We start from the raw sequence: 26865 nt of genomic DNA, 5'->3' as shown, positions 1-26865 counted from the left end.
TATTCATCTCCAAACTAGTTGTATAATAATGGAATGAAAGTCAAAGTTCCACACAGAACAAATCCAATGCAGCGATTTACTGTATCCATCTGATCCAAAGGTCGGCTAGTCTTCGTTAAATCAACAGATTTGAAGAGTAATGTTTCAAGTCTAGTTAGTTAACACCCTTGAAGCCATACAACTGTATAATCTAGTGTTGCTTTTACATCCGGTTTCTAATCAGTTGTGGTGAGAGGCAGACTAGATGTCTACAGATAGCTTTAACACACTGCCTAAGCTTAAAGGAAAATACAACAAACGATACTGTTGACACAGGTCAGGTTAACCCTTGACCTGAATGAATCTAGGCCTAAAGGTTTACTGTCTTCAGAGGATTAAACTTGTTTCATTAACTCCCCTACCGGTGAAACAATTTCCATGTTTGTCTCTGTGCAAACTCAAAAGTACTGTAAAGGACATACCACTAGCATCCTTTTAAACTCCATAGTATGGGTTGTTGACTACAGACATGAAAAAAAGCATTGTTCAAGGCCTAAAAACGGGACATGAATGCATTAGCATTTTAAATGCTTTCTCCAGCCTTCATCGTTGTCTCCATCTTTGGCGGAGTTTCTCAGCACATCTCATCTTAGTGGAACTGTTTTTCTAGGTCTCTTTCCCCTCCAGCCGTGGCCTGTCGCCTGTCTTCATACACCCTCCTGTGCCATGCGATACTCAAACACACTGCCCCTCTCAGAGAAGTTGTCATTGAAGCGCCTGCGCTTTTTAAGGAGTCTTCCAGCCCCAGCTGTTTGCTTGTCTTCCTCACCATATCCACCTCCACCAGGTGTGTACAGGCAAAACATATCCTGCAACACAGAAACACATAGATGGACAGTTTGGTAATCAAAAGACAAGACGAGTACAATGCAAGAACACTAACAGGCCCATAGTGGGCAGTACACCACACCAATAGGCCCACACAGACAAAACTCCGACAGACATGACAGTAGTATAGTCTCACCCCAGGTTCCAGGCTCACAGTGGTCTTGGCCCCCAGGTTGAGAACCCTTCCATCTGCTCTGTGGAGCTGGTTCAGGCCTGATGCCCCACAGTCACCCCCTAAGAGAGAGAACAGAATACAATGAACAACAAACCATAGAAGATTTTATGACTAGAAGACATGGCGGTACAAAACAACAGACAGCTACTCAATCAAAACTACACAGACATTATCATACTAATAAAGGTCATTGGAGAGGTCATAGGTGAGAGATTACCATGGAGACCATAGGGTCGGGTGGAGCGCCTCTCTGTCAGAACTGACAGGACCACCTTATTCCTGAACAGGAGCTTCCGGATCACCCCGTCGCCCCCACGGTACTCCCCTGCACCCCCCGAGCCAGGCCGCAGGGAGAAGTGCTCCAGAACCACAGGGTACCTGAGAATCAGATCAACAGGACAGAAGAAATTATTGCTAGCCAACTAGGTTAAAGACAACTACAATGGAACTGAATGTTAAGGCATTGCCTTTCTCACTGTAGAAGGTTAAAGCCTCTATTATAAATCCTCCACCCACCTCTTCTCCAGAATCTCTGGGTCGGTGATGCGTGTGTTAGTCATGTGACTGTGGACACCACTCCGCCCAGTCCAGCCTGGACCAGCACCTGCTCCCCCGGCAACCGTCTCGTAGTAACCGCTCCCCTCGCTGCCGAAAGTCACATTGTTCATGCAGCCCTGAGTGAGTGAGAGAGAAGAAACGAGAGAGGGAGGGCTGGTAACACTCAAACATCAAGACTATTGCTCCATCTGGAACTGTAGCAGGACTCTCCAGTAGCAGCTCTCTCTCCTACCTGTGAGGCAGCGCAGACCTCGAAGGCACGGAAGATGACATCAACCACCCGCTGTGACGTCAACACATTCCCCCCCACGACAGCGGCATTCTGGGAAGGCTGGAGAATGGAGCCGCTGGGAATGATGACCTTGATTGGAGTGAGACAGCCCTGAGAGACAGTGGTTTAATTAATACATTCTCCATATAGAGAGACTGTTTCACATATCATAATAATATTATTATTATGTTGCCACATTCTGCATTCAGTGCAGACATGTCATTAGAAGTGATCATATCACCTAAAGGACAACTCTTCCATACAAAAGAAACCTAAAGCTGTTGGTATACTGAGCCCAAACTTCAACGTTGCAGTATCCATGATCCCCCACCAGAGGTCCTAGCATATGTTTCCCATTACTGACTTTGTTCTGTGGTAGATTGAGAATGTGAACGGTGTCTGACCTGGTTGAGGGGGATGTCTTGGCCCACCATGCAGCGCAGGCAGTAGATGAGGGCAGAGAAGGTGATGGCACGAGGGGCGTTGCAGTTCCCCCACACCTCTGTCCCCGTCCCTGTGAAGTCAAACACTGCACTGCCCTGGGAGGTACGATAGCGAGATACAGGGATAGAGAGAACGACAGAGAGAGAGGGATCAAGGGATAGAGAACGAGGGATAAAGAGAATGAGAGAGAGAGAGGGATAGTGGGAACGAGAAAGGAGCAGTAATGTTGATTAACATTAACAGTAGTTGTTGCCCAGTCTTTGATGGTGGGTAGCACACTGGTTGCCAGATCTGTCTATTTCAACCAACACTTCTCTCGTATTCGTAGGCCTGACAAACACGAAAGAGCAAGAGGAGTTTGCTCCAGTACAAACAGATCTGGCGCCCCAGCCATGCTAGATGGGTAGTATTAGATCTCCACCCACTTCGTTCTCATTAATCTGGACCCGCAATCTGATTGGTGTTCCATCGTCCATGAAGTCCTCTGCCTCCACCTCCAAGGAGCCCGTCTGTTTCTGCCGGCAATGGGCAAACTCTTTCAGCATGTCTCTCACCGCCAGCTCTGCATTGGTCTGGAATCACACACACACACATTACACAAAGACAAACACCTGAACAGGAATGCTGACCACTCCGTTTATAATGTGATATGACCTTAGAATCCAAATAAAGCTAATACAATACAGCCCAACTGAAAGAAGCATCTCACAGTGACGTCCTCCTCACCTGGATGTACCCCATGTAGGCCTGCACCACAGCCAGCCCATAGCTGTCAATCAACTCCCCCACCAGCGTGCTCCCTCGCTGATTGGCTGCCACTTGAGCTCGCAGGTCTGACAGGTTGTCATGGAGATTGCGAGTCCCAGAGCAGTCTGGGTACTGAGCCGGAGCCATGAGGGCTTCAGTTACAGCTGACAAAGGAGGAGAAAGAAATAAAGCGAGAGAGAGAGAGAAAGAAAGATCAGTACAATGCCATGGAAACGTTATTTCAAAACAGATTCCTGGAGTGCTTTGAATTCCTAGGATTTAAGCCAGTCAGACAAGTCTCATGGTGTGTTTAGTGAATCTCAACATATCCTATTGTGACTATAGCTTTACACTGAAAGCCACTGCTACCAACATCTCCTGGCTACAACACATTATACAGCCAACTGATAACAACACACTCTATCTCAATAACTGCCAGTGCCAAGCAGATATTACAACATATTGGCTCTCCCTTTCATAAGGGTTCCTCTCCGTAGAATTTCCTCACCCTCCTCCTGGAAGACTCCAGCAGTGACCAGTTTGAAGGAGGTGAAGACAGCACCCTCCTGCTGCAGGGAGGTGGAGTGGGGGGGCATGGAGCCTGGGGTAATCCCCCCGATGTCTGCATGGTGCCCCCTACTGGCCACAAAGAACACTGGCCCACTCACACCACTCCTGAACACCTGAGAGGGACAGAGAGCGCGATATATAGTGATAAGGGGCTCCAGGCCCCCCCACCCCGGGCTCCAGGCCCCCGACTCCACCTCATGTTTCTAGGGACTATTATCAGTGAAACTCACCGGAGTGATGACAGTGAGGTCAGGGAGGTGACTGCCTCCTGCACATGGATGATTACTCAGAATCACATCACCCTCTTTAATGATGCTCCCTATGGATTTGATCTGTAGATGACAAGGATAGAAATAAGGAAAGCGGGACAGAGAGACATGACAATATACTCTTCCTGGCTTAGTGTGAGAATGTCTCCAATTCCCCAAATACTTGCTTAGTATGTTTTGCAGACTTTGAATAGATTGTTAAAGCAGTGAATTGTCATGTTTGAATAGATTGTTAAAGCAGTGAATTGTCATGCTTGCAGTGATCGTCCAGACCTGGTATTGGACGGTCTCCTGCATGGCTCCCAGGTGAACAGGGATGTGTGGTGCGTTGGACACCAGGCCTCCGTCAGGACCAAACACAGCACAGGAAAAGTCCAGACGCTCCTTGATGTTGGTGGAGATGGAGGTTCTCTGGAGCACTCTGCCCATCTGTTCTGTAGATGCATGAGACAATGGGGCATTTAATGGAGATTTCAGGGAAAACTTACAGTGGTGGTTTGCTGTTTTCAGTTAGTTACCTTTCTGTTACTTAAATGGCAATGGTACAGTTGAAGTTGGACGTTTACATAAACAGGTTTTAATGACCTAAGTGTATCAACCACTCCACAAATGTCTTGTTAACAAACTATAGTTCTGGCAAGACGGTTAGGACATCTACTTTGTGCATGACACAAGTCATTTTTCCAACAATTGTTTACAGACAGATTATTTAACTTATAATTCACTGTATCACAATTCTAGTGGGTCAGAAGTTTACATACACTAAGTTGACTGTGCCTTTAAACAGCTTGGAAAATGACAGAAAATTATGTCATGGATTTAGAAGCTTCTGATAGGCTAATTGACATAATTTGAGTCAATTGGAGGTGTACCTGTAGATGCATTTCAAGGCCTACCTTCAAACTCAGTGCCTCTTTGCTTGACATCATGGGGAAATCAAAAGAAATCAGCCAAGACCTCAGAAAAAAAATTGTAGACCTCCACAAGTCTGGTTCATCCTTGGGAGCAATTTCCAAACGTCTGAAGGTACAACGTTTATCTGTACAGTCGTGGCCAAGAGTTTTTCGAATGACACAAATATTACTTTTCACAAAGTCTGCTGCCTCAGTTTGTATGATATTTGCATATACTCCAAAATGTTATGAAGAGTAATCAGATGAATTGCATTTAATTGCAAAGTCCCTCTTTGCCATGCAAATGAACTGAATCCCCCCCAAAATATTTCCACTGCATTTCAGCCCTGCCACAAAAGGACCAGCTGACATCATGTCAGTGATTCTCTTGCTAACACAGGTGTGAGTGTTGCCGAGGACAAGGCTGGAGATCACTCTGTCATGCTGATTAAGTTCGAATAACAGACTGGAATCTTCAAAAAGGAGGGTAGTGCTTGGAATCATTGTTCTTCGTCTGTCAACCATGGTTACCTGCAAGGAAACACGTGTCGTCATCATTGCTTTGCACAAAAAGGGCTTCACAGGCAAGGATATTGCTGCCAGTAAGACTGCACCTAAATCAACCATTTATCGGATCATCAAGAACTTCAAAGAAAGCGGTTCAATTGTTGTGAAGAAGGCTTCAGGGCGCCCAAGAAAGTCCAGCAAGCGCCAGGACCGTCTCCTAAAGTTGATTCAGCTGTGGGATCGGGGCACCTCCAGTACAGTGCTTGCACCAGGAATGGCAGCAGGCAGGTGTGAGTCCATCTGCACGCACAGTGAGGCAAAGACTTTTGGATGATGGCCTGGTGTCAAGAAGGGCAGCAAAGAAGCCACTTCTCTCCAGGAAAAACATCAGGGACAGACTGCAAAAGGTACAGCGATTGGACTGCTGAGGACTGGGGTAAAGTCATTTTCTCTGATGAATTCCCTTTCTGATTGTTTGGGGCATCCGGAAAAAAAGCTTGTCCGGAGAAGACAAGGTGAGCGCTACCATCAGTCCTGTGTCATGCCAACAGTAAAGCACCCTGACACCATTCATGTGTGGGGTTGCTTCTCAGCCAAGGGAGTGGGCTCACTCACAATGTTGCCTAAGAACACAGCCATGAATAAAGAATGGTACCAACACATTCTCCGAGAGCAACTTCTCCCAACCATCCAGGAACAGTTTGGTGACGAACAATGCCTTTTCCAGCATGATGGAGCACCTTGCCATAAGGCAAAAGTGATAACTAAGTGGCTTGGGGAACAAAACATCAATAATTATGGTTCCATGCCAGGAAACTCCCCAGACCTTAATCCCATTGAGAACTTGTGGTCAATCCTCAAGAGGCGGGTAGACAAACAAAACTCACAAATTCTGACAAACTCCAAGCATTGATTATGCAAGTGTCACGAATCCCGTTTCCTGAGTCTGTTTTTAGCCTGTGTTCTGTCCTGGAGTGTTTTTTCCGGCGTCCTGGAACGCACCCTGTCTGGTTGCTGGGCAATGTAGCCAGTTGGGAGTTCTGATTACCCGCACCTGTATCCCATCAGCTATCTGCACACCTGGTCCTGATCATCATCTCTCCTCTTCATAAGCCCGGACCTGACATCCATTCCCTACCGGATTGTTAGCCATGAACAGTATGTTGTGCCATAGTATCAGCCTCAAGTTGGATAGAATTTGTTTTGTTGTTTTTTACGTATTGCTTGCCTTAAACTTACCTCCGTTTGTTCTGTCTTCAGTTACTCACCCGGATCATTTACCCCATTCCCGCCTGGTCGTCGGAGGATTCCGCTTCCCCATTGGATCCACCTATTTACTCCCATCAACTCACCACCGCTGCCCGCTACGCCACCTGGATATAGCTACCCATTCACATTCACTTGTAAATAAATACTCACCTTCTTCCTACTCTCCTTGTCCTGGTCTGCTTCTGGGTTCGATTTTGAAGAAACGTGACAGCAAGAATGGGCTGCCATCAGTCAGGATGTGGCCCAGAAGTTAATTGACAGCATGCCAGGGCGGATTGCAGAAGTCTTGAAAACTGCAGATATTGACTCTTTGCATCAACTTCATGTAATTGTCAATAAAAGCCTTTGACACTTATGAAATGCTTATAATTATACTTCAGTATTCCATAGTAACATCTGACAAAAATATCTAAAGACACTGAGGCAGCAAACTTTGTGGAAATTAATATTTGTCATTCTCAAAACCTTTGGCCACGACTGTACAAACAATAGTACGCAAGTATAAACGCCATGGGACCACGCAGCCGTCATACCGCTCAGGAAGGAGACGCGTTCTGTCTCCTAGAGACTTTGGTGCGAAAAGTGCAAATCAATCCCAGAATAACAGCAAAGGATCTTGTGAAGATGCTGGAGGAAACAGGTACAAAAGTATCTATATCCACAGTAAAACGAGTCCTATATTGACATAACCTGAAAAGGCCGCTCAGCAAGGAAGAAGCCGCTGCTCCAAAATGCCATAAAAAAGCCAGACTACGGTTTGCAACTGTACATGAGGACAAAGACTTTTTGGAGAAATGTCCTCAGGTCTGATGAAACAAAAATATAACTGTTTGGCCATAATGACCGTTGTTATGTTTGGAGGAAAAAAGGGGAGGCTTGCAAGCCGAAGAACACCATCCCAACCATGAAGCATGGGGGTGGCAGCATCATGGGGGTGCTTTGCTGCTGGAGGGACTGGTGCACTTCACAAAATAGATGGCATCATGAGGATGGAAAATTATATGGATATATTGAAGCAACATCTCAAGACATCAGACAGGAAGTTAAAGTTTGGTCGCAAATGGGTCTACCAAATGGACAATGACCCCAAGCATACTTCCAAAGTTGTGGCAAAATAGCTTAAGGACAACAAAGTCAAGGTATTGGAGTGGCCATCACAAAGCCCTGACCTCAATCCTATAGAACATTTGTAGGCAGAACTGAAACCGCGTGTGCGAGCAAGGAAGCCTACAAACCTGACTCAGTTACACCAGCTCTGCCAGAACTTATTGTGGGAAGCTTGTGGAAGGCTCCCCGAAATGTTTGACCCAAGTTAAACAATTTAAAGGCAATGCTACCAAATACTAATTGAGTGTATGTAAACTTCCTACCCACTGAGAATGTGATGAAAGAAATAAAAGCTGAAACAAATCATTCTCTCTACTATTATTCTGACATTTCACATTCTTAAAATAAAGTGGTGATCCTAACTGACCTAAGACAGGGGATTTGGATTAAATGTCAGGAATTGTGACAAACTGAGTTTAAATGTATTTGGCTAAGGTGTATAAACTTCCGACTTCAACTGTAAATGGCAATGATTTTCTCCATGACACGTTTGACACTCCCTAACCCTCATTCTTCTGCATCCTCGACTCCCATCCATTTCCCTCTCAGCTATCCACCGGTTCTCCTCTATCCGTTTTCACACTATCCTCCCCATCTTTCCCATCCCCCTCCCTCGGTCCCTCCTCCCTGGGTACTAACGTACCTGCGATGCTCATGAAGCGATGGGAGAAGATGGACAGCTGCACAGTGTTGAGTTCAGTTCCCAGGAGGCAGTGGGGGTCGGAGCCCACAGCGATGCACACATCACCCCCTTCTGTCAGATGGGCCACACAGCTGGGCTCCACCAGGATGGTGCTGGGAAGAAACAACCCAATGACAGCATCTAAAACAGTACTTACAGAGGACATTACTCTGGTCTATAGCAGTGGTTCTCATTCCTGGTCCTGAGGACCCAAAGGGGCAAACAAAAAATATTTTTGCTCTAGCACTACATACCTGATTCAAATCATCAAAGCCTGATGAAGAGTTGATGATTTGAATCAGGTGTGTAGTGCCCAGGGCAAAAACAAAAATGGTCACCCCTTTAGGTCCCCAGGACCAGGATTGAGAACCACCGGGCTATAGAATGCCAGCATCATCTAACCCAACGGGTGTAATTCAGTGGCTATTTTAGGCTTGAAAACTAATCTGAATTTGGTATTTGCAATGTCATTATTTGTAAATACTCCAAGGTAGCCTTGTACCTTGTCCCTTCTCCCTTCCTGACACTTAAGTGATACAGCATGACAAATACACACCTGTTCTTGTCTATGATGATGGCTGGACCGGGGATATTGTGGTCACATGGCAACTCCTCCCACAGGTAAACACTTGTATCCAGGTAACCATCCTCAAAGTAACACTTGGTTATCTTAGGGATGGAAATTAGGATATATTTGTGAGGATCCCAGGATGGAGCCATACATTAAATATACTGTAATACTACTTGTTACTCACATAAAAGGAGACTGTATTCACAGCCCCGTAAACACAGGTGAAAAAAGTGACATTACTTTGAGATGTACAGTAAGGAAACCATGCTTGTGATGATTTGTGACCCTCCAAATACTAATCTCTTTACCGTAGTGGCTTTGAGAATTCCAGATCCCATCTTGGTGTTGGTCACAGATTTGATTCCGGACTTCCCAGAGCCCCTGACTCTGATGTCATCCACCATGATTGGCCGGTCTGGGATGGTGAAGCCAAACTCCTGCAGGTAGCTGGGAAGGAGAGAGAGGGAGAGAGGGAACATGAGGGCTCCGTGAGATGGTTGTAGATGTAAGATCATTGGTTGTTATCATGAAGGAACATGAAGGAGTGAGGGGAAAGGTTCATGTGCTCACCGCTTAGTGAAGGCACTACGGAAGTCCCCTGACTTACAAGACCGAGAGTTGCCGGGGTAACCTGTGGCTGTCACCATAAGAGCACAGTCTGTTTTCTCGTAACGCAGGTGGAGGAAAACCTCAGTGGTTATCTGAGAGCTGAGAGAGAAAGAGAGACAAGAAAGCATTGGTTCCTTCTTAATTATAACCGGTGGTTTGAGCCCTGAATGCTGATTGGCTTAAAGCTGTGGTATATCAGACTGTATACCACCGTTATGACCCAAAATGACTTTTCACTGTTTTAATTATGTTGGTAACCCGTTTATAATAGCAATAAGGCATCTCAGGGGTTTGTGGTATATGGCCAATATACCACGGCTAAAGGCTGTATCAAGGCACTCTGCATAGCGTTGTGCATAAGAACAGCCCTTAACCGTGGTATATTGGCCATATACCACACCTCCTCGGGCAGTATTTCTTAATTATAGAACCCAGACGATTGAAAAGAGTGTGTGTGTGTGTGTGAGTGCTCATGTGTCTGACCTGCTGAAGCCGCGGTCTCTCAGGGTCTCTGTACAACGCTGGGTCAGCTGCTCCACCCTGTGGTCCAGCTCAGAGAAGGAGCGAGGGTTATACTGCAGAGAGCACGGCTCTTGGACCTCCTCCACCACATCAGCCAGCGCCAGGCCGTAGGCCGACAACACACCACTGTACCTGGGAGAGAGAGAGACGGATGGAGAGATGTACTATTTTATTTTTCAATAAACTTGTGTAACACCTAAAGAGAAGGAGGAACATTGATTGAGTTTTATTTAATCTAGTGCTGAGCGATTAACCTATTTATTTATTTTTTGTTATTAAACAACTAACTGACCGACGTCGTTTCAATTACTTGAATTCAATTTATTTTTTTATTTTTTTGTGAGCCCAACATGCCGCTTCTCTAGAGAGAAATCAAATCATTCACAATATATATTTTTTTATGTTTTATTGCAACTGAAGTCGAAAAGTGATGTTTTTTTCTTCGAATCGACTTTAAAAAGCACTAATCTCTCAGCACTCATTTCATCTAAGGGTGAGAGAAGGGAAATGTACCTAACGCCAACTTCTACACTATAATACACAGCGTCTAGTGAAAGTATACACACTCCTTGCAGTCTTCACATTTTGCTGCCTTATCTACAAAGGGATTCGATTACATTTTTTTTTCTAGAGAGATATACACAACCTACTACACATTTACAAAGTGAAAGAAAGTTATAGATAACAAACAATAAAGAAACAAAGATGTTTTGATTGTGTAAGTCTTCACAGCCCAGAGCTAACACTAGGTGAAAGCACCTTTGGCAGCCATTACAGCTGTGAATAATTGAATAAGATTCACTCGCACTCGACTTTTCCCCTTACTAGCACTGACTGTTAGCTACTTTATTGAGGAAAATGTACTTATTATGACTGAGGGTGTCCCACCTAGCTGAATGCCCTAAATCTCTCTGGATAAGAGCTTCTGCTAAATTACTCAAATGTAAATGTAAAATGTACAGTAACGAATCAAACTGTCAAATGACATCGCGAAAGGAACCAACAACAAGCCTAGCATTTTCATGCCAGCCTCTCTCGCTCACCCTCACTTTCTCCATCTGTCCCTCTTTGGAATACACAACCACATGTGTAGACAGGAAACAGGACTCCCTACTCAGACATGTGTAGACAGGAAACAGGACTCCCTACTCAGACATGTGTAGACAGGAAACAGGACTCCCTACTCAGACATGTGTAGACAGGAAACAGGACTCCCTACTCAGACATGTGTAGACAGGAAATAGGACTCACTTGTGAATGAAGACGGTCTTCATACCTAAAGCTTGTGCGATGGCACACGCATGTTGCCCACCTGCTCCACCGAAACATGCCAACACATGCTGAGAGGTGTCATGTCCCTTAGCCTACACAGAAAGACAGAGAGGGCAAGCAATAGGGGGAGAGAGAGCGAGAGTCTTTGGAAAAGGCAGCAGAAACTTCTGTTGAACATGGAATGGTGGAATTATCAGCAACATCAGAGCACTACTGTAGTCTAACAACAAACTCCGCTGCTGTAGTCTAACAACAACTCCGCTGCTGTAGTCTAACAACAAACTCCGCTGCTGTAGTCTAACAACAAACTCCGCTGCTGTAGTCTAACAAACTCCGCTGCTGTAGTCTAACAACAAACTCCACTGCTGTAGTCTAACAACAAACTCCGCTGCTGTAGTCTAACAACAAACTCCGCTGCTGTAGTCTAACAAACTCCGCTGCTGTAGTCTAACAACAAACTCCGCTGCTGTAGTCTAACAACAAACTCCGCTGCTGTAGTCTAACAACAAACTCCGCTGCTGTAGTCTAACAACAAACTCCGCTGCTGTAGTCTAACAAACTCCGCTGCTGTAGTCTAACAAACTCCGCTGCTGTAGTCTAACAAACTCCGCTGCTGTAGTCTAACAACAAACTCCGCTGCTGTAGTCTAACAACAAACTCCGCTGCTGTAGTCTAACAACAAACTCCACTGCTGTAGTCTAACAACAAACTCCGCTGCTGTAGTCTAACAACAAACTCCACTGCTGTAGTCTAACAACAAACTCCACTGCTGTAGTCTAACAACAAACTCCACTGCTGTAGTCTAACAACAAACTCCGCTGCTGTAGTCTAACAACAAACTCCGCTGCTGTAGTCTAACAAACTCCGCTGCTGTAGTCTAACAACAAACTCCGCTGCTGTAGTCTAACAACAAACTCCGCTGCTGTAGTCTAACAACAAACTCCGCTGCTGTAGTCTAACAAACTCCGCTGCTGTAGTCTAACAACAAACTCCACTGCTGTAGTCTAACAACAAACTCCGCTGCTGTAGTCTAACAACAAACTCCGCTGCTGTAGTCTAACAACAAACTCCGCTGCTGTAGTCTAACAAACTCCGCTGCTGTAGTCTAACAAACTCCGCTGCTGTAGTCTAACAAACTCCGCTGCTGTAGTCTAACAAACTCCGCTGCTGTAATCTAACAACAAACTCCGCTGCTGTAGTCTAACAACAAACTCCGCTGCTGTAGTCTAACAACAAACTCCGCTGCTGTAGTCTAACAAACTCCGCTGCTGTAGTCTAACAACAAACTCCGCTGCTGTAGTCTAACAACAAACTCCGCTGCTGTAGTCTAACAACAAACTCCGCTGCTGTAGTCTAACAACAAACTCCGCTGCTGTAGTCTAACAAACTCCGCTGCTGTAGTCTAACAAACTCCGCTGCTGTAGTCTAACAAACTCCGCTGCTGTAGTCTAACAACAAACTCCGCTGCTGTAGTCTAACAACAAACTCCGCTGCTGTAGTCTAACAACAAACTCCGCTGCTGTAGTCTAACAACAAACTCTGCTGCTGTAGTCTAACAACAAACTCCGCTGCTGTAGTCTAACAACAAACTCCACTGCTGTAGTGCTGTAGTCTAACAACAAACTCCACTGCTGTAGTCTAACAACAAACTCCACTGCTGTAGTCTAACAACAAACTCCACTGCTGTAGTCTAACAACAAACTCCGCTGCTGTAGTCTAACAACAAACTCCACTGCTGTAGTCTAACAACAAACTCCGCTGCTGTAGTCTAACAACAAACTCCGCTGCTGTAGTCTAACAAACTCCGCTGCTGTAGTCTAACAACAAACTCCGCTGCTGTAGTCTAACAACAAACTCCGCTGCTGTAGTCTAACAACAAACTCCGCTGCTGTAGTCTAACAACAAACTCCGCTGCTGTAGTCTAACAACAAACTCTGCTGCTGTAGTCTAACAAACTCCGCTGCTGTAGTCTAACAACAAACTCCGCTGCTGTAGTCTAACAACAAACTCCACTGCTGTAGTCTAACAACAAACTCCACTGCTGTAGTCTAACAACAAACTCCACTGCTGTAGTCTAACAACAAACTCCACTGCTGTAGTCTAACAACAAACTCCACTGCTGTAGTCTAACAACAAACTCCACTGCTGTAGTCTAACAACAAAAACTCCGCTGCTGTAGTCTAACAACAAACTCCACTGCTGTAGTCTAACAACAAACTCCACTGCTGTAGTCTAACAACAAACTCCACTGCTGTAGTCTAACAACAAACTCCGCTGCTGTAGTCTAACAACAAACTCTGCTGCTGTAGTCTAACAACAAACTCCGCTGCTTATTTTGAATGTGAAAATGGGACTAATTCAAGTATTTCAACTAATGTCTCTAGTGAAACACCATACTACACAAAAAAACATCAATATAATCTCTCCCATCAATACCTGTGTCAGTGCTCTGATGGGACGACACATGGCCTCGTTGGCCACTCTGATAAAACCCATAGCAACCTCCTCCATGCTCATCTCTGATTTGCCGCTCATGACCCTGCTGTTGCTTGAATGGGCGCTTCCGTTGGCGCTGCTCTGGGATTGGTTGGTGTAGAGAAAGTGGTTAATCTCGCAGGTGAGCTGTTGGAAGTGCTCCATGGTTTCCTCACTGGACAGAGGCTCGTCCTCTCCAGGACCAAAGATCCTGGGGAAGTAGGAGGGGAGCAGGCGGCCCAGAGCCAGGTTGGCATCCGTCACAGTCAGAGGACCACCTATGAAGATCATATAGGAATACCTGGACATTACATCATACCTTTGACCACACTACAACTCACAGATTGATGTCTTCTCTGTAGTATTACCAAACCATAAGTGTTCAGAATATAGGCAATGCTATAAATAGCATACTTCCACATCAGGAGTCATACCATACCAACAGTACCAGGAGAAAACTAAATGGTTTTGTAGGTTACTACAGTACTTCACTTGAGCTGTATCCAGAGCTGTTACATAATCTCACATTTCTGTTGGAATTTGGGAGTTATTCCAACTTTTTTAAGCCTTCCCCCTCGGCCGCACCAACTTTCTACAGATGGGGTAGGGAAAAGGGACCAGGGAGGAAAAAGCGTCGGCCGTACAGATGTTAAAATGTCTGTACATTTTAATTTAACTGAGTGGAAAGGATTAAGGATAGAAATCTGTACCAGGGAGAAAAAGGGTAACAGCTCTATTCAACAGAGAAAAGGAGAGGAAAGAAGAGGAGCATGTGTGTGAGACAGAGAGAGGGACAGAGAGAGGGACGGGGTGAGGGACAGAGAGAGGGACGGGGTGAGGGGCAGAGAGAGGGACAGAGAGAGGGACAGAGAGAGGGACGGGGTGAGGGACAGAGAGAGGGGCAGAGAGAGGGACGGGGTGAGGGACAGAGAGAGGGACAGAGAGAGGGACAGAGAGAGGGACAGAGAGAGGGGCAGAGAGAGGGACAGAGAGAGGGATGGGGTGAGGGACAGAGAGAGGGACGGGGTGAGGGACAGAGAGAGGGACGGGGTGAGGGGCAGAGAGAGGGACAGAGAGAGGGACGGGGTGAGGGGCAGAGAGAGGGACGGGGTGAGGGGCAGAGAGAGGGACAGAGAGAGGGATGGGGTGAGGGACAGAGAGGGACAGAGAGAGGGACAGAGAGAGGGACGGGGTGAGGGACAGAGAGAGGGACAGAGAGAGGGACGGGGTGAGGGACAGAGAGAGGGACGGGGTGAGGGACAGAGAGAGGGACGGGGTGAGGGGCAGAGAGAGGGACAGAGAGAGGGACGGGGTGAGGGACAGAGAGAGGACAGAGAGAGGGACGGGGTGAGGGACAGAGAGAGGGACGGGGTGAGGGACAGAGAGAGGGACAGAGAGAGGGACGGGGTGAGGGGCAGAGAGAGGGACAGAGAGAGGGACGGGGTGAGGGGCAGAGAGAGGGACAGAGAGAGGGATGGGGTGAGGGACAGAGAGAGGGACAGAGAGAGGGACGGGGTGAGGGGCAGAGAGAGGGACAGAGAGAGGGACGGGGTGAGGGACAGAGAGAGGGACAGAGAGAGGGACGGGGTGAGGGACAGAGAGAGGGACAGAGAGGGACGGGGTGAGGGACAGTGAGAGGGACGGGGTGAGGGACAGAGAGGGGAGGGAGGGACAGGAGAGGGGCAGAGAGAGGGACAGAGAGAGGACAGAGAGAGGGACAGAGAGAGGGACAGAGAGAGGGACAGAGAGAGGGACAGAGAGAGGGACGGGGTGAGGGACAGAGAGAGGGACAGAGAGAGGGACAGAGAGAGGGACAGAGAGAGGGACAGAGAGAGGGACAGAGAGAGGGACAGAGAGAGGGACGGGGAGAGGGGCAGAGAGAGGGACAGAGAGAGGGACAGAGAGAGGGACGGGGTGAGGGACAGAGAGAGGGACGGAGAGAGGGACGGGGTGAGGGGCAGAGAGAGGGACAGAGAGAGGGACAGAGAGAGGGACGGGGTGAGGGACAGAGAGAGGGACGGGGTGAGGGACAGAGAGAGGGACGGGGTGAGGGACAGAGAGAGGGACGGGGTGAGGGACGGGTGAGGGGCAGAGAGAGGGGCAGAGAGAGGGACAGAGAGAGGGACAGAGAGAGGGACAGAGAGAGAGGGACAGAGAGAGGGACAGAGAGAGGGGCAGAGAGAGGGACGGGGTGAGGGACAGAGAGAGGGACAGAGAGAGGGACAGAGAGAGGGACGGGGTGAGGGACAGAGAGAGGGACAGAGAGAGGGACAGAGAGAGGGACAGAGAGAGGGACAGAGAGAGGGGCAGAGAGAGGGACAGAGAGAGGGACAGAGAGAGGGACGGGGTGAGGGACGGGGTGAGGGACAGAGAGAGGGACGGGGTGAGGGGCAGAGAGAGGGACAGAGAGAGGGACAGAGAGAGGGACGGGGTGAGGGACAGAGAGAGGGACGGGGTGAGGGACAGAGAGAGGGACAGAGAGAGGGACAGAGAGAGGGACGGGGTGAGGGGCAGAGAGAGGGACAGAGAGAGGGACAGAGACAGGGACAGAGAGAGGGGCAGAGAGAGGGACAGAGAGAGGGACAGAGAGAGGGGCAGAGAGAGGGACAGAGAGAGGGGGAGAGAGAGGGACGGGGTGAGGGGCAGTAATTCCTACCCTTTCTGTAGCAGGCTGGTCCTGGATGGGCACCAGCTGACTCTGGACCCACAACAAACATCCCTGACCTGGGAACAAAGAGGGGATATTTGAGGGGTCATGACTATAATGTCACATTTCCCTCCCTGTAGACTGACTGGACTAGATTGATTTCCACCACATACACAGTCATTCTCTGTGGAAGTCATACATTGCCATCCAATATTTGTCTAATGAGTTCCTAGGTAGTAACTGTGGGTTAATGGTTTAGCTATGGCAGAACAGTCTGAGCATAAATCACAAACACGAGAAAATAGATATTATACTTCCCAGACCTCCAAGCAACAGACTGTGTACAGTGAAGTCTATGTAAACATACAGTATGCTGAAAGTATTTTTTTTTGTTGAACCTTTATTTAACTAGGCAAGTCAGTTAAGAACAAATTCTTATTTTCAATGACAGCCTAGGAACAGTGGGTTAACTGCCTGTTCAGGGGCAGAACGACAGATTTGTACCTTGTCAACGCTCTAACCACTAGGCTACCCTGCCGCCCCTTGCTGAAAGTATGCTGAAAGTCCATATTCATACTATGTGTGAACCTGTTGTCCTGACTGACCTGAAGAAGAGGCGGGAGCCACCGCCTGCTGCTACGGTGTTGATGTCTAGCTGTGGGGCCTGCAGGGTGACGCCAGCCGTGGTGGCCTCAAACACGTGCTCATAGTGACCCGCGTAGCGACTCACATCTGTAGACGTGCCTGAAGGGGGCACAGAGTGGCCCAGAGTAGCTGTTAGGGGCATGAAGTGTAAAAGAGCCCAAGTTTCCCTAAATGATGGAACACTAGGACTTCCTCAGCCCAGTATTAGTGAATAATGTGAGATTTAGTCATCGAGGGCTTCAAAGAAGCCTTTGTCTAACATCCATCAGTACCATTCCTGCTTTCTGCTATGATTGTTTCCTTTTAAACCCTTTAGTTCACACCTCTCTCTCTTCTCAAAGTCAGCCACCCTTTAAGGCGTCCGCATGCTTCCCAGCCGAAACAATTTGGAAGAGTTTGTGCATATATTATGACAACATGTTGTGATGTTTTCGTTGGTTTTGGACTTCAGCTGTTCAGGCACACTATTTTTTTCCCGGGAGGCAAGCCGAAGTCAGTAGTGATAGAAGAATTTGTATGTTTAAGATAATGACTAAAGTATTCCACCCTGAAACCATATAATTGTATGAAATGTGTTAGAGTCATAATCCAATAATGTGTGTGACTAGGCCATTGTGTTACTATTTTATCAATATGGGCAGGGTATAGTTGAGACATTCAAGGACAACTGAACTGTCGACTTGTGATAACGGTGAAACTAATAACTGGAAAGAGGCCTCCCCACACTAGGGAGGTGAAAAACTGTTAGAAATGGCTTGCAGAAGATGATGAAACATGTTGCAGAAGTGTGATAAACAATGTATGTGAACTTTGGAAAAATACAGCCCACCAAATAGAGGTGGAGATTCTACTGATGTGAGTTCATTTGTGTGTGTGTGTGCTACAAAAAGATTATGTTCTCATTTTGAAGACAGAGTACTCTCTGAAAAAGACTGATCTATTGCAGACTGGGACTTTGTCTAATTCTTCATTAACCAGAGCCTTACAAAGCTTCAGTGATAGTTGAGTTCAACCATTGAGATAGCTTAATTCTCGTGATAGGTAGTCAAAGTCTATCTGTTGATGATTGGTCAACAGTAGGGATTCTTCAATAAAGTCTTTGTTGTCATTCAACTCATTTTCATGCAAATGTTTTCATTGAGAAATACGGCAAACATTTTAGGATGTAAAAATGCGCGACTAAGATCCTCGGCAAAAAGGTCAAAATTTATCACCAATTTTGTGAGTCATCTTCGAAAAATTCAGACTCTTTGCTAGAAAGTGTATACTGGCTACGGAGTCTCAACATGGACAAACAGTAGTATTTGTGCTTTTTTCTCATTTTTCATGCGAAGGTCTTTTAAGGGATTATGCGAGTACACTCGTTCAGTTCATCTAGACAACTTCAGCTAGCCGCCAACTTAACAGAAGCATGCTGACGCCTTTACCCTCTTCCCCTGTCCTCATGCTATATAGGCTGCATATGGCCCCTCCCCCCCTTTAACCGTTTCCTTCTTTTCTATTGTGCCCCCCCCCCCACTACATCCTGTGCTCCTCCTCACCCCCATGTCGAACCCAATGACGGGCTTGTTCTCTGTCTGGCTGTAGGAGGTGATGGCGTAGCCCACCACCCCCCCTGCGGGCCCAGACAGCACAGCCCGGGACCCACAGAACTGCTCCATGGGAGTGAGACCGCCATCAGACTGCATGAAGAGAACACTCACACCCTACAGTTGAGAGAGAGGCGGAGGGAGTACAGGAGGTTGGGAGAGGCAGTCTTTTCAAGGTGTGTAGCTATACAGAATGTAAAGTGACACAAGAGTATGATCTCTCTGCACACCTATGAGTGCTCAGTAAATACAGCTACACAACATTATGTTAACATAACAAAACACATGTATTTACAAAAACACTGACTAACCTCCAGTCCACCTCTGAAGCCAGAGGTGAAGCCTTTCAAGTACTGGCGGATTTTAGGTGTGAGGTAGGCATCGGCGCATACGGTGTACCCACGTGGCACTGCCCTCACCATGGGCATGACCTCACTGGACAGGGACACTTGGGTGAAACCCAGCCTGCGCGCCAATGACCCAACAGCCTTCTCATGGGCAGACCACCTGACATACAGAGAGAGAGAGACTTCTCACATCAGATTCATTCCATTATGTTCCTGTCCAACATATGAACTCAGCAAAAAAAGAAACATCCCTTATTCAAGACCCTGTCTTTCAAAGATCATTCGAAGAAAATCCAAATAACTTCACAGATCTTCATTGTAAAGGGTTTGAACACTGTTTCCCATGCTTGTTCAATGAACCATAAACAATTAATAAACACGCACCTGTGGAACGGTCATTAAGACACTAACAGCTTACAGACGGTAGGCAATTAAGGTCACAGTTATGAAAACTTAGGACACTAAAGAGCCCTTTCTACTGACTCTGAAAAACCCCAAAAGAAAGATTCCCAGGGTCCCTGCTCATCTGAGTGAATGTGCCTTAGGTATGCTGCAAGGAGGCATGAGGACTGCAGATGTGGCCAGGGCAATGTCCATACTGTGAGACGCCTAAGACAGCTCTACAGGGAGACAGGACGGACAGCTGATCATCCTCGCAGTGGCAGACCACGTATAAAAACACCTGCACAGTATCGGTACATCTGAACATCACACCTGCGGGACAGGTACAGAATAGCAACTGCCCGAGTTACACCAGGAACGCACAATCCCTCCATCGGTGCTCAGACTGTCCGCAATAGGCTGAGAGGCTGGACTGAGGGCTTGTAGGTATGTTATAAGGCAGGTCCTCACCAGACACCACCGGCAACAACGTTGCCTATGGGCACAAACCCACTGTTGCTGGACCAGACAGGACTGGCAAAAAGTGCTCTTCACTGACGAGTCGCAGTTTTGTCTCACCAGGGGTGATGGTCGGATTTGCGTTTATCGTCGAAGGAATGAGCGTTACACCGAGGCCTTTACTCTGGAACGGGATTGATTTGGAGGTAGAGGGTCCATCATGGTCTGGGGCAGTGTGTCACAGCATCATCGGACTGAGCTTGTTGTCATTGCAGGCAATCTCAACGCCGTACGTTACAGGGAAGACATCCTCCTGCCTCATGTGGTACCCTTCCTGCAGGCTCATCCTGACATGACCCTCCAGCATGACAATGCTACCAGCTATACTGCTCGTTCTGTGCGTGATATCCTGCAAGACAGGAATGTCAGTGTTCTGCCATGGCCAGCGAAGAACCCGGATCTCAATCCCATTGAGCACGTCTGGTGGGACCTGTTGGATTGGAGGGTGAGGGGTAGGGCCATTCCCCCAGGAAATGTCCAGGAACTTGCAGGTGCCTTGTTGGAAGAGTGAGGTAATATCTCACAGCAAGAACTGGCAAATCTGGTGCAGTCCATGAAGAGGAGATGCACTGCAGTACTTAATGCAGCTGGTGGCCACACCAGATACTGACTGTTACTTTTGATTTTGAACCCCCCTTTGTTCAGGGAAACATTATTCCATTTCTGTTATTCACATGTCTGTGGAAGTTGTTCAGTTTATGTCTCAGTTGTTGAATCTTGTTATGTTCATACAAATATTTACACATGTTAAGTTTGCTGAAAATAAACGCAGTTGACAGTGAGAGGACGTTTCTGTTTTTGCTGAGTTTAGTACTGTGAGGCAAACTACAAAGTTGACTTATTAACTCGTACAGTGTTTTCTTGAAAAGCCTTTCAGTGTTCTCCATCCTGTTGAAAGGTTGTGTGTTATGTGGTTATCAGACCTGGCATTAAGCCGGACAGTTCTGAAGGTGCCTTTACAATGTACTTACATCCAGCGACTTTAAATTACTTTACAGTTTGAAACGGAGTAGAAAGAACCCTGTAAATCAATAAATGAAAACTCACAGAATGCATATAACAACGGAGAGAAACTCAACTTTCGAGATGGCAGGAGAAAAAGCGCAGTGAAGGAGAAGAGGGCCAGTCTTCCTCTACCCTTCTCAGACTGACTGTTCATGACCTTCCACATCTACTACAGTGATCTAACACCAAGAAAAACAGGTAATCTGACACCAGGCATTAGACACACACACAACGACAATCTTTAAAGATAGTAAACTGGGAGAAACTCTTGCTGTCTGGGTTGGCAAGTATACTGACGTGTAGGAGTGTAGCAGCAGAACAGCCAGGCTGTGGATCCCCCGGGACAGGACTCCTCTCAGATCGTCCTCCACACGCTGCATGTCCAGCTCACGCCACACCTCCAGGGAGTCCCCTGTACTGCCTGGAGGACAGAGACACAGGGCAGAGGTAAGGGACAGGTATATGTGTATGTGTGGATACAAATTATTAACCCAAGCAGTTACCACTCAAACCTGTCATAAACTTGACATACAGGAGGCAATAGTCCTGTGGGAAATTTGCATCTGAAAATTGTATATGTTGAAAAAGCTCTCCTTGTCAGTCATTGCCTGTGCCTCAGTAGGAGCAGGAAACATATCCATATCATTTCCATATCTTGCAGGATATGGTCAAGAATACTGCACTCTCTGTTTTTAAATTTGTGTAATAATTAGTTTATTGTAAAATGGGTATTGTAATAGACTAAATGGTAAAAGACCCAATGCAGCTGTTTTTATCTCAATAGTAAAAAATAAACAAAAATAGCTTCTTAGCATAGAACAATTTCTCAAGAAAGAATTTTACTAAGACTATCTGGGAGTGGTTTGAGTGGGGAGGGAAAAACTGAAATTGTGCTGTTATTGGCAGAGAGGTGATGTCACCAGGCAGGCCACAATTCCACCCAAACAGGCAAACATTTCAGGCGGTCTTTTCAAACAGCTCTTACACTAAATCTTCCTTTTCACAGTATTATTTCAACCTCATATTCCAACCTGTTTTCACTTTGTCATTATGGGGTATTGTGTGTAGATTGAGGGGGAAATATTATTTCATCAACTTTAGAATTAGGCTGTAATGTAACAAAATGTGGAAAAAGTCAGGGGACCTGAATACTTTCTGAATGCACTGTGTAGTGGAGTCTGTGTAGCTGAAGGCCTGCATGTTATTGAGTTACTCCTGTGTAGTGCTGTTACCTGTGACAATACGCTTGGGTTCTTTCCTGGGTAGCTGGCAGCCATCTTGTCTAAGGACAACCCTCTCATCAACCTCAATGACCTCTTCATACAGCACGTCTGGAACAGCCACCTCCTGTCTCACACACACACACACACACAAAGAGTGTTAAGTTACTCTAACTTGCAAATAATCTAGACTCCCAACTTTATAATTTTAATAAAACAACTCAGTATTGACTATCCATGATAGAAGTTGATATTGGGTAAGAGCTGGCTGTCCTAGAAAAGGAAAAGTTGGGAAATGGTATTAGTCATCACTTACATATAAACCTTAGGACCTCCAACTAAAAATGATCAGAGGGCAGGGTCTGGTCCCAAAGGTGCAGCGGACAGCACAAAGCTGTTGCAATATCATTGGATATATGCTCGGTCAGTATGTCACCACAGTGACCTTTTCGACAGTCAAAGTTTACTCAGACCAACAGTAGAACACAGGTCTGGGGACAAACTCCAAGACCAACCCCCATGCGTGTACCTATCCTCCCATTAACTGCCCATGGAACCGTTTTTCTGAGACAGCTGCATGTTCCGTGTCTGCACTGAGTGTTTGTTTATGCACATGCATCTATGTGTGTTTTTCATTCTATGCTGCCACACATCTTCCAGTAAGCACAGTGTATTAATTCAGTCCCTGTTGCGTCCCTCCCAACCCCTTAGCGCTCCCTGACAGGCCCACCATCATGTCTGTACTGTGAGCCCAGCAGGAGATGGGAGGGTGCAGCTGTAGTTCCAACAGGTCTCACACAGACCTACTGAGGAGCAGTGATACACTCCAGATGTGCACCCTTACACTCCCATTACAACACAACTAAACACGTATACACAGTAGAACAATGTCAAAGTATTCATTGAAGAAACAGAGACAATTGTGAGCTCTGCCTCGCAAACCCTTGATGCAATAAATTGGGGACTTTATCTGAAGCAGTATTAGATCCTAATTTAAAGAATCACTTACTAACTTTGTAGGCTTAGTATAAACTTGTTGTGAAAGAGTCTACCTAAACATTACTGAATCATTTGAAACGCTTCAATGATGAGAGTACATTATTCCATTACCAAGCAACATAGTGGAAAAGTGCCGACTGCCACTTGCGTATAGTATAATCAGCTCTCAGTTAACCGTCCCATTAGCACGGCCGGTATGAAATTGTTCAAGTCAGCATTCATTCATTCATCAATACATTAGTGTCAGTCTCCGACAAGGCAGGACATGACCCCCACCTCACCACCCCAAACAAAGGGCCCTCAAAGCAAAAACTCTATTGTGCTGTAGCATCAACCCAGTCTCCATTCCATAGAGAAGCACTAACCAAATCGAAGAGCTTTGGCCGGGCCTGGGTGCCAATATGCAACAGATCCTTGAACCCCTTTGTGACCAGGAGGGCAGTCCGCTCTCCCTGCCTCTCCAGTAGGGCATTGGTCGCCACTGTGGTGCCCATCCTGATCCAGCCAATCAGGGATGTCTCCACAGGCTGTTCCCTGGGAAATGCCTGCCCAGTCTCCTGTGAACATAGCAGGATGTAGTGGGGGGAGGAGGGGGTTAGAGAGGATCACACATTAAGCATTGGTTTACCTCTTGTCTGCTGACGTCATGTCTGATCTCAGCTTGTCACAAGCTTTAACTAAAACTACTCTTCCGGCTCTCTTAATTTCTCCATAAACTACCTCTCTCTCATTGGTCTATTCCTTAGTCCTTTAATTCCTCTCCCCAGAGTTCTGTCTCACCTCCTCCAGAACCCTGCGGATCCCCTCAGTTGGAGCGTCTTTGTAGTTCTGGGGGTCGTGGGACAGAAGTTTCAGGACCTTCTCCCGGCCGTCAGGTAATCGGGCAAAGACGTCGGTGAAAGTACCACCACGGTCGATAGCAAAGTCAAACTTCCCTTCAGTCTCTGTCATCCTGAAGAAATGAAGGATGGACAGAGAACTGCTGCTCCTGAAATCCTGGACAAAACTACTCACTCAAGATGCAGTAATCTGGTTTCTGGAGAGATAGAGATATTTACAGTACCAGTCAAAAGTTTGAACACACCTACACATTCAATTATTATTATTATTATTTTCTACATTGTTTAATAATAGTGAAGACATCATAACTATGTGATAACACATGTGGAATCATGTAGTTAAAAGTGTTAAATCAAAATCTATTTTATATGTTAAATCAAAATCTATTTTATATATTAGATTCTTCAAAGTTGCCACCTTTTGCCTTAATGACAGCTTTTCACACTCTTGGCATTCTCTCAACCAGCTTCATGAGGTAGTCACCTGGAATGAATTTCAATTAACAGGTGTGCCTTGTTAAGGAGTTAATTTGTGGAATTTCTTTCCTTCTTAATGCGTTTGAGCCAATCAGTTGTGTTGTGACAAGGTAAGGGTGGTATAAAGAAGATAGCCCTATTTAGAAAAAGACCAAGTCCATATTACAGCAAGGACAGCTCAAATAAGTAAAGAGAAACGACAGTTCATCATTACTTTAAGACATGAAGGTCAGTCAATGCGGAACATTTCAAGAACTTTGAAAGTTTTATCAAGTGCATTCGCAAAAACCATCAAGCGCTATGATGAAACTGGCTCTCATGAGGACTGAAAGGAAGGGAAGTAAGACACAGAGTTACCTCTACTTCAGAGGATAAGTTCATTAGAGTTAACTGCACCTCAGATTGCAGCCCAAATAAATGCTTCACAGAGTTCAAGTAAGACACATCCCAACATCAACTGTTCAGAGGAGACTGTGTGAATCAGACCTTCATGGCTGAATTGCTGCAAAGAAACCACTACTAATGGACACTAATAAGAAGAGACGTGCTTGGGCCAAGAAATACGAGCAATGGACATTAGACCAGTTGAAGTCTATCCTTTGGTCTGATGAGTCCAAATGTTTGATTTTTGGTTTCAACCTCCGTGTCTTTGTGAGACGCAGAGTAGGTGAACGGATGATTTCTGCATGTGTGGTTCCCACTGTGAAGCATGGAGGAGGAGGTGTGATGGAGCTTTGTTGGTGACACTGTCTGTGAACTATTTAGAATTTATGGCACACTTAACCAGAATGGCTACCACAGCATTCTGTAGTGATACGCCACCCCATCTGTTTTGCTCTTTGTTTTCGACAGGACAATGACCCAAAACACTCCTCCAGGCTGTGTATGGGCTATTTGACCAAGAAGGAGAGTGATGGAGAGCTGCATCAGATGACCTGGCCTCAACCCAATTGAGATGGTTTGGGATGAGTGGGACCACAGAGTGAAGGAAAAGCAGCCTACAAGTGCTCAGCATGTGGTTACTCCTTCAAGACAGTTGGAAAAGCATTCCAAGTGAAGCTGGTTGAGAGAATGCCAAGAGTGTGCAAAGCTGTTATCAAGACAAAGGGTGGCTACTTTGAAGAACCTAAAATATATTTTGATTTGTTTAACACTTTTTTGGTTACTACATGATTCCATGTGTGTTATTTCATGGTTTTGATGTCTTCAGTGGTTCCACTACTGCATGTGCCACAGCAAATATATACCATATGCTACCAGAAGATTTGAAGAAATAAGTGCACTTAATAGTGGTTTTGCACATATTACAATATTATAGCCCATTATGTATATTATGTGTTTACAAGACTACGCCGAGGAAGCGCTAACTGGAGAGCAGTCTGGTGAGGACGGATGCAGTTTGTATCGCAGGCATGCAGTCTTTATCAATCGGCAATATTGTGCACTATTCTATTCATACAGAAAACTGTCATGAGAAATACATTCGACTAAATCAATGCAGCAATTACTATATTATTATCCTAATTGCTTTGGTCATAAATGACGGATTGCCCCATTTATGTAGGTCGTTCATAAGTCACTGATCCACGAGCGACCACTTTGTACTGCCGGTGTAGTGGTAGGTTGGCATGGCTTTAATACATTTTTCTCGGTCAGTTTTCAAAAGTTGAGTGGGTAATTTTCCGATCTTTAGGGCTACTTACGAGTCTTCTTGCTCTGGGTTTATCACTGATGATCCGATGTGTCGCAAATCCTTGCCAGTCGTCTATCGTCCTTTGCCGTTCTCCTTCCTCACTCTCACCTCAATGCTGGAGATCTCTGCTCTGGTTACCAACGTCAGTATGTTTTCTAATTTACTAAAGACTACACTCCACCCCTTTGCCTTTGGGCTCTACTTCTTCGACATGGCGGTCCGCAAACAAACGTTTAGGCTACGTGCATGACGCCACCTACTGTGCTGGAATATACGATCAATTATGATCTGCCCAATTCTGTACTACCATTAAAATAAAATTAACCCCCTACCCCATTAAACTTGATATATGTCATGCTGAAAGATTCCACCCTTCAGATTATTCAGCATGTCAACAACCATTTCTACTGTAACATATGTTACCCTCAGTCTCCACAATAACCTTCAACATGTTATTTCTGCTTCCCACGACCCGAGTCATTATCAAAGTGTCCTTTGACACCGCACGTTCATGGGCGCAAGATTTCTGAACGGGCCTCAGAACCATGCCAGGACCAGCAAAAACACCAGCCCGACATTAGTTTCACTTAGTTGAGGAGCAGCTGTGGAAGCTCCATCATTCCACACTGTACTTCCACCAATCTGTCTTACACCCTATGCATAAGACTAATTTTATATCCCTGAACCTTTCTAGCT

At 46.1% G+C, this 26865-nt stretch overlaps 1 protein-coding gene across 2 annotated transcripts; it reads right to left on the bottom strand.

Annotated features, from left to right (window-relative positions):
• Nucleotides 1–62: 62 nt before the first annotated feature.
• Nucleotides 63–26369, bottom strand: oplah (5-oxoprolinase, ATP-hydrolysing). Of its 2 annotated transcripts, XM_042298815.1 has the most exons (27): nucleotides 26180–26369; nucleotides 23941–24196; nucleotides 23526–23717; nucleotides 22174–22288; nucleotides 21239–21362; nucleotides 19001–19196; nucleotides 18642–18806; nucleotides 17061–17200; nucleotides 16465–16532; nucleotides 13770–14086; nucleotides 11313–11425; nucleotides 10023–10193; nucleotides 9501–9638; nucleotides 9239–9377; nucleotides 8916–9028; nucleotides 8321–8472; nucleotides 4175–4335; nucleotides 3863–3964; nucleotides 3571–3745; nucleotides 3042–3226; nucleotides 2741–2887; nucleotides 2276–2410; nucleotides 1833–1982; nucleotides 1559–1716; nucleotides 1260–1420; nucleotides 1004–1101; nucleotides 63–848 (listed from the first exon to the last, which is right to left on the bottom strand). In XM_042298815.1, the coding sequence occupies exons 2-27, from the start codon at nucleotides 24109–24111 to the stop codon at nucleotides 687–689; spliced, it is 3948 nt and encodes a 1315-aa protein (XP_042154749.1). In that variant the 5' UTR covers nucleotides 24112–24196; nucleotides 26180–26369; the 3' UTR covers nucleotides 63–686. The 2 variants fall into 2 exon arrangements, with proteins under 2 accessions (XP_042154749.1, XP_042154750.1); XM_042298816.1 differs by lacking the exon at nucleotides 23941–24196.
• Nucleotides 26370–26865: the final 496 nt, after the last annotated feature.

This window comes from Oncorhynchus tshawytscha, linkage group LG16 (assembly GCF_018296145.1).
Source record: "Oncorhynchus tshawytscha isolate Ot180627B linkage group LG16, Otsh_v2.0, whole genome shotgun sequence".
NCBI classification, from domain to species: domain Eukaryota; kingdom Metazoa; phylum Chordata; class Actinopteri; order Salmoniformes; family Salmonidae; genus Oncorhynchus; species Oncorhynchus tshawytscha.
Note: the sequence above shows the minus strand (reverse complement) of the source record. Positions and strands in the feature narration are given on the sequence as shown.

Excerpts from the sequence above, each read along its gene's own strand:
- oplah (XM_042298815.1), bottom strand. The coding sequence starts at position 24,111 with ATGACAGAGACTGAAGGGAAGTTTGACTTTGCTATCGACCGTGGTGGT. Across the intron at positions 18,807-19,000 it reads GCTTCAGAGGTGGACTGGAG|GGTGTGAGTGTTCTCTTCAT; the intron begins GTTAGTCAGTGT and ends TCTCAACTGTAG. Across the intron at positions 1,102-1,259 it reads CCGACCCTATGGTCTCCATG|GGGGTGACTGTGGGGCATCA; the intron begins GTAATCTCTCAC and ends TCTCTCTCTTAG.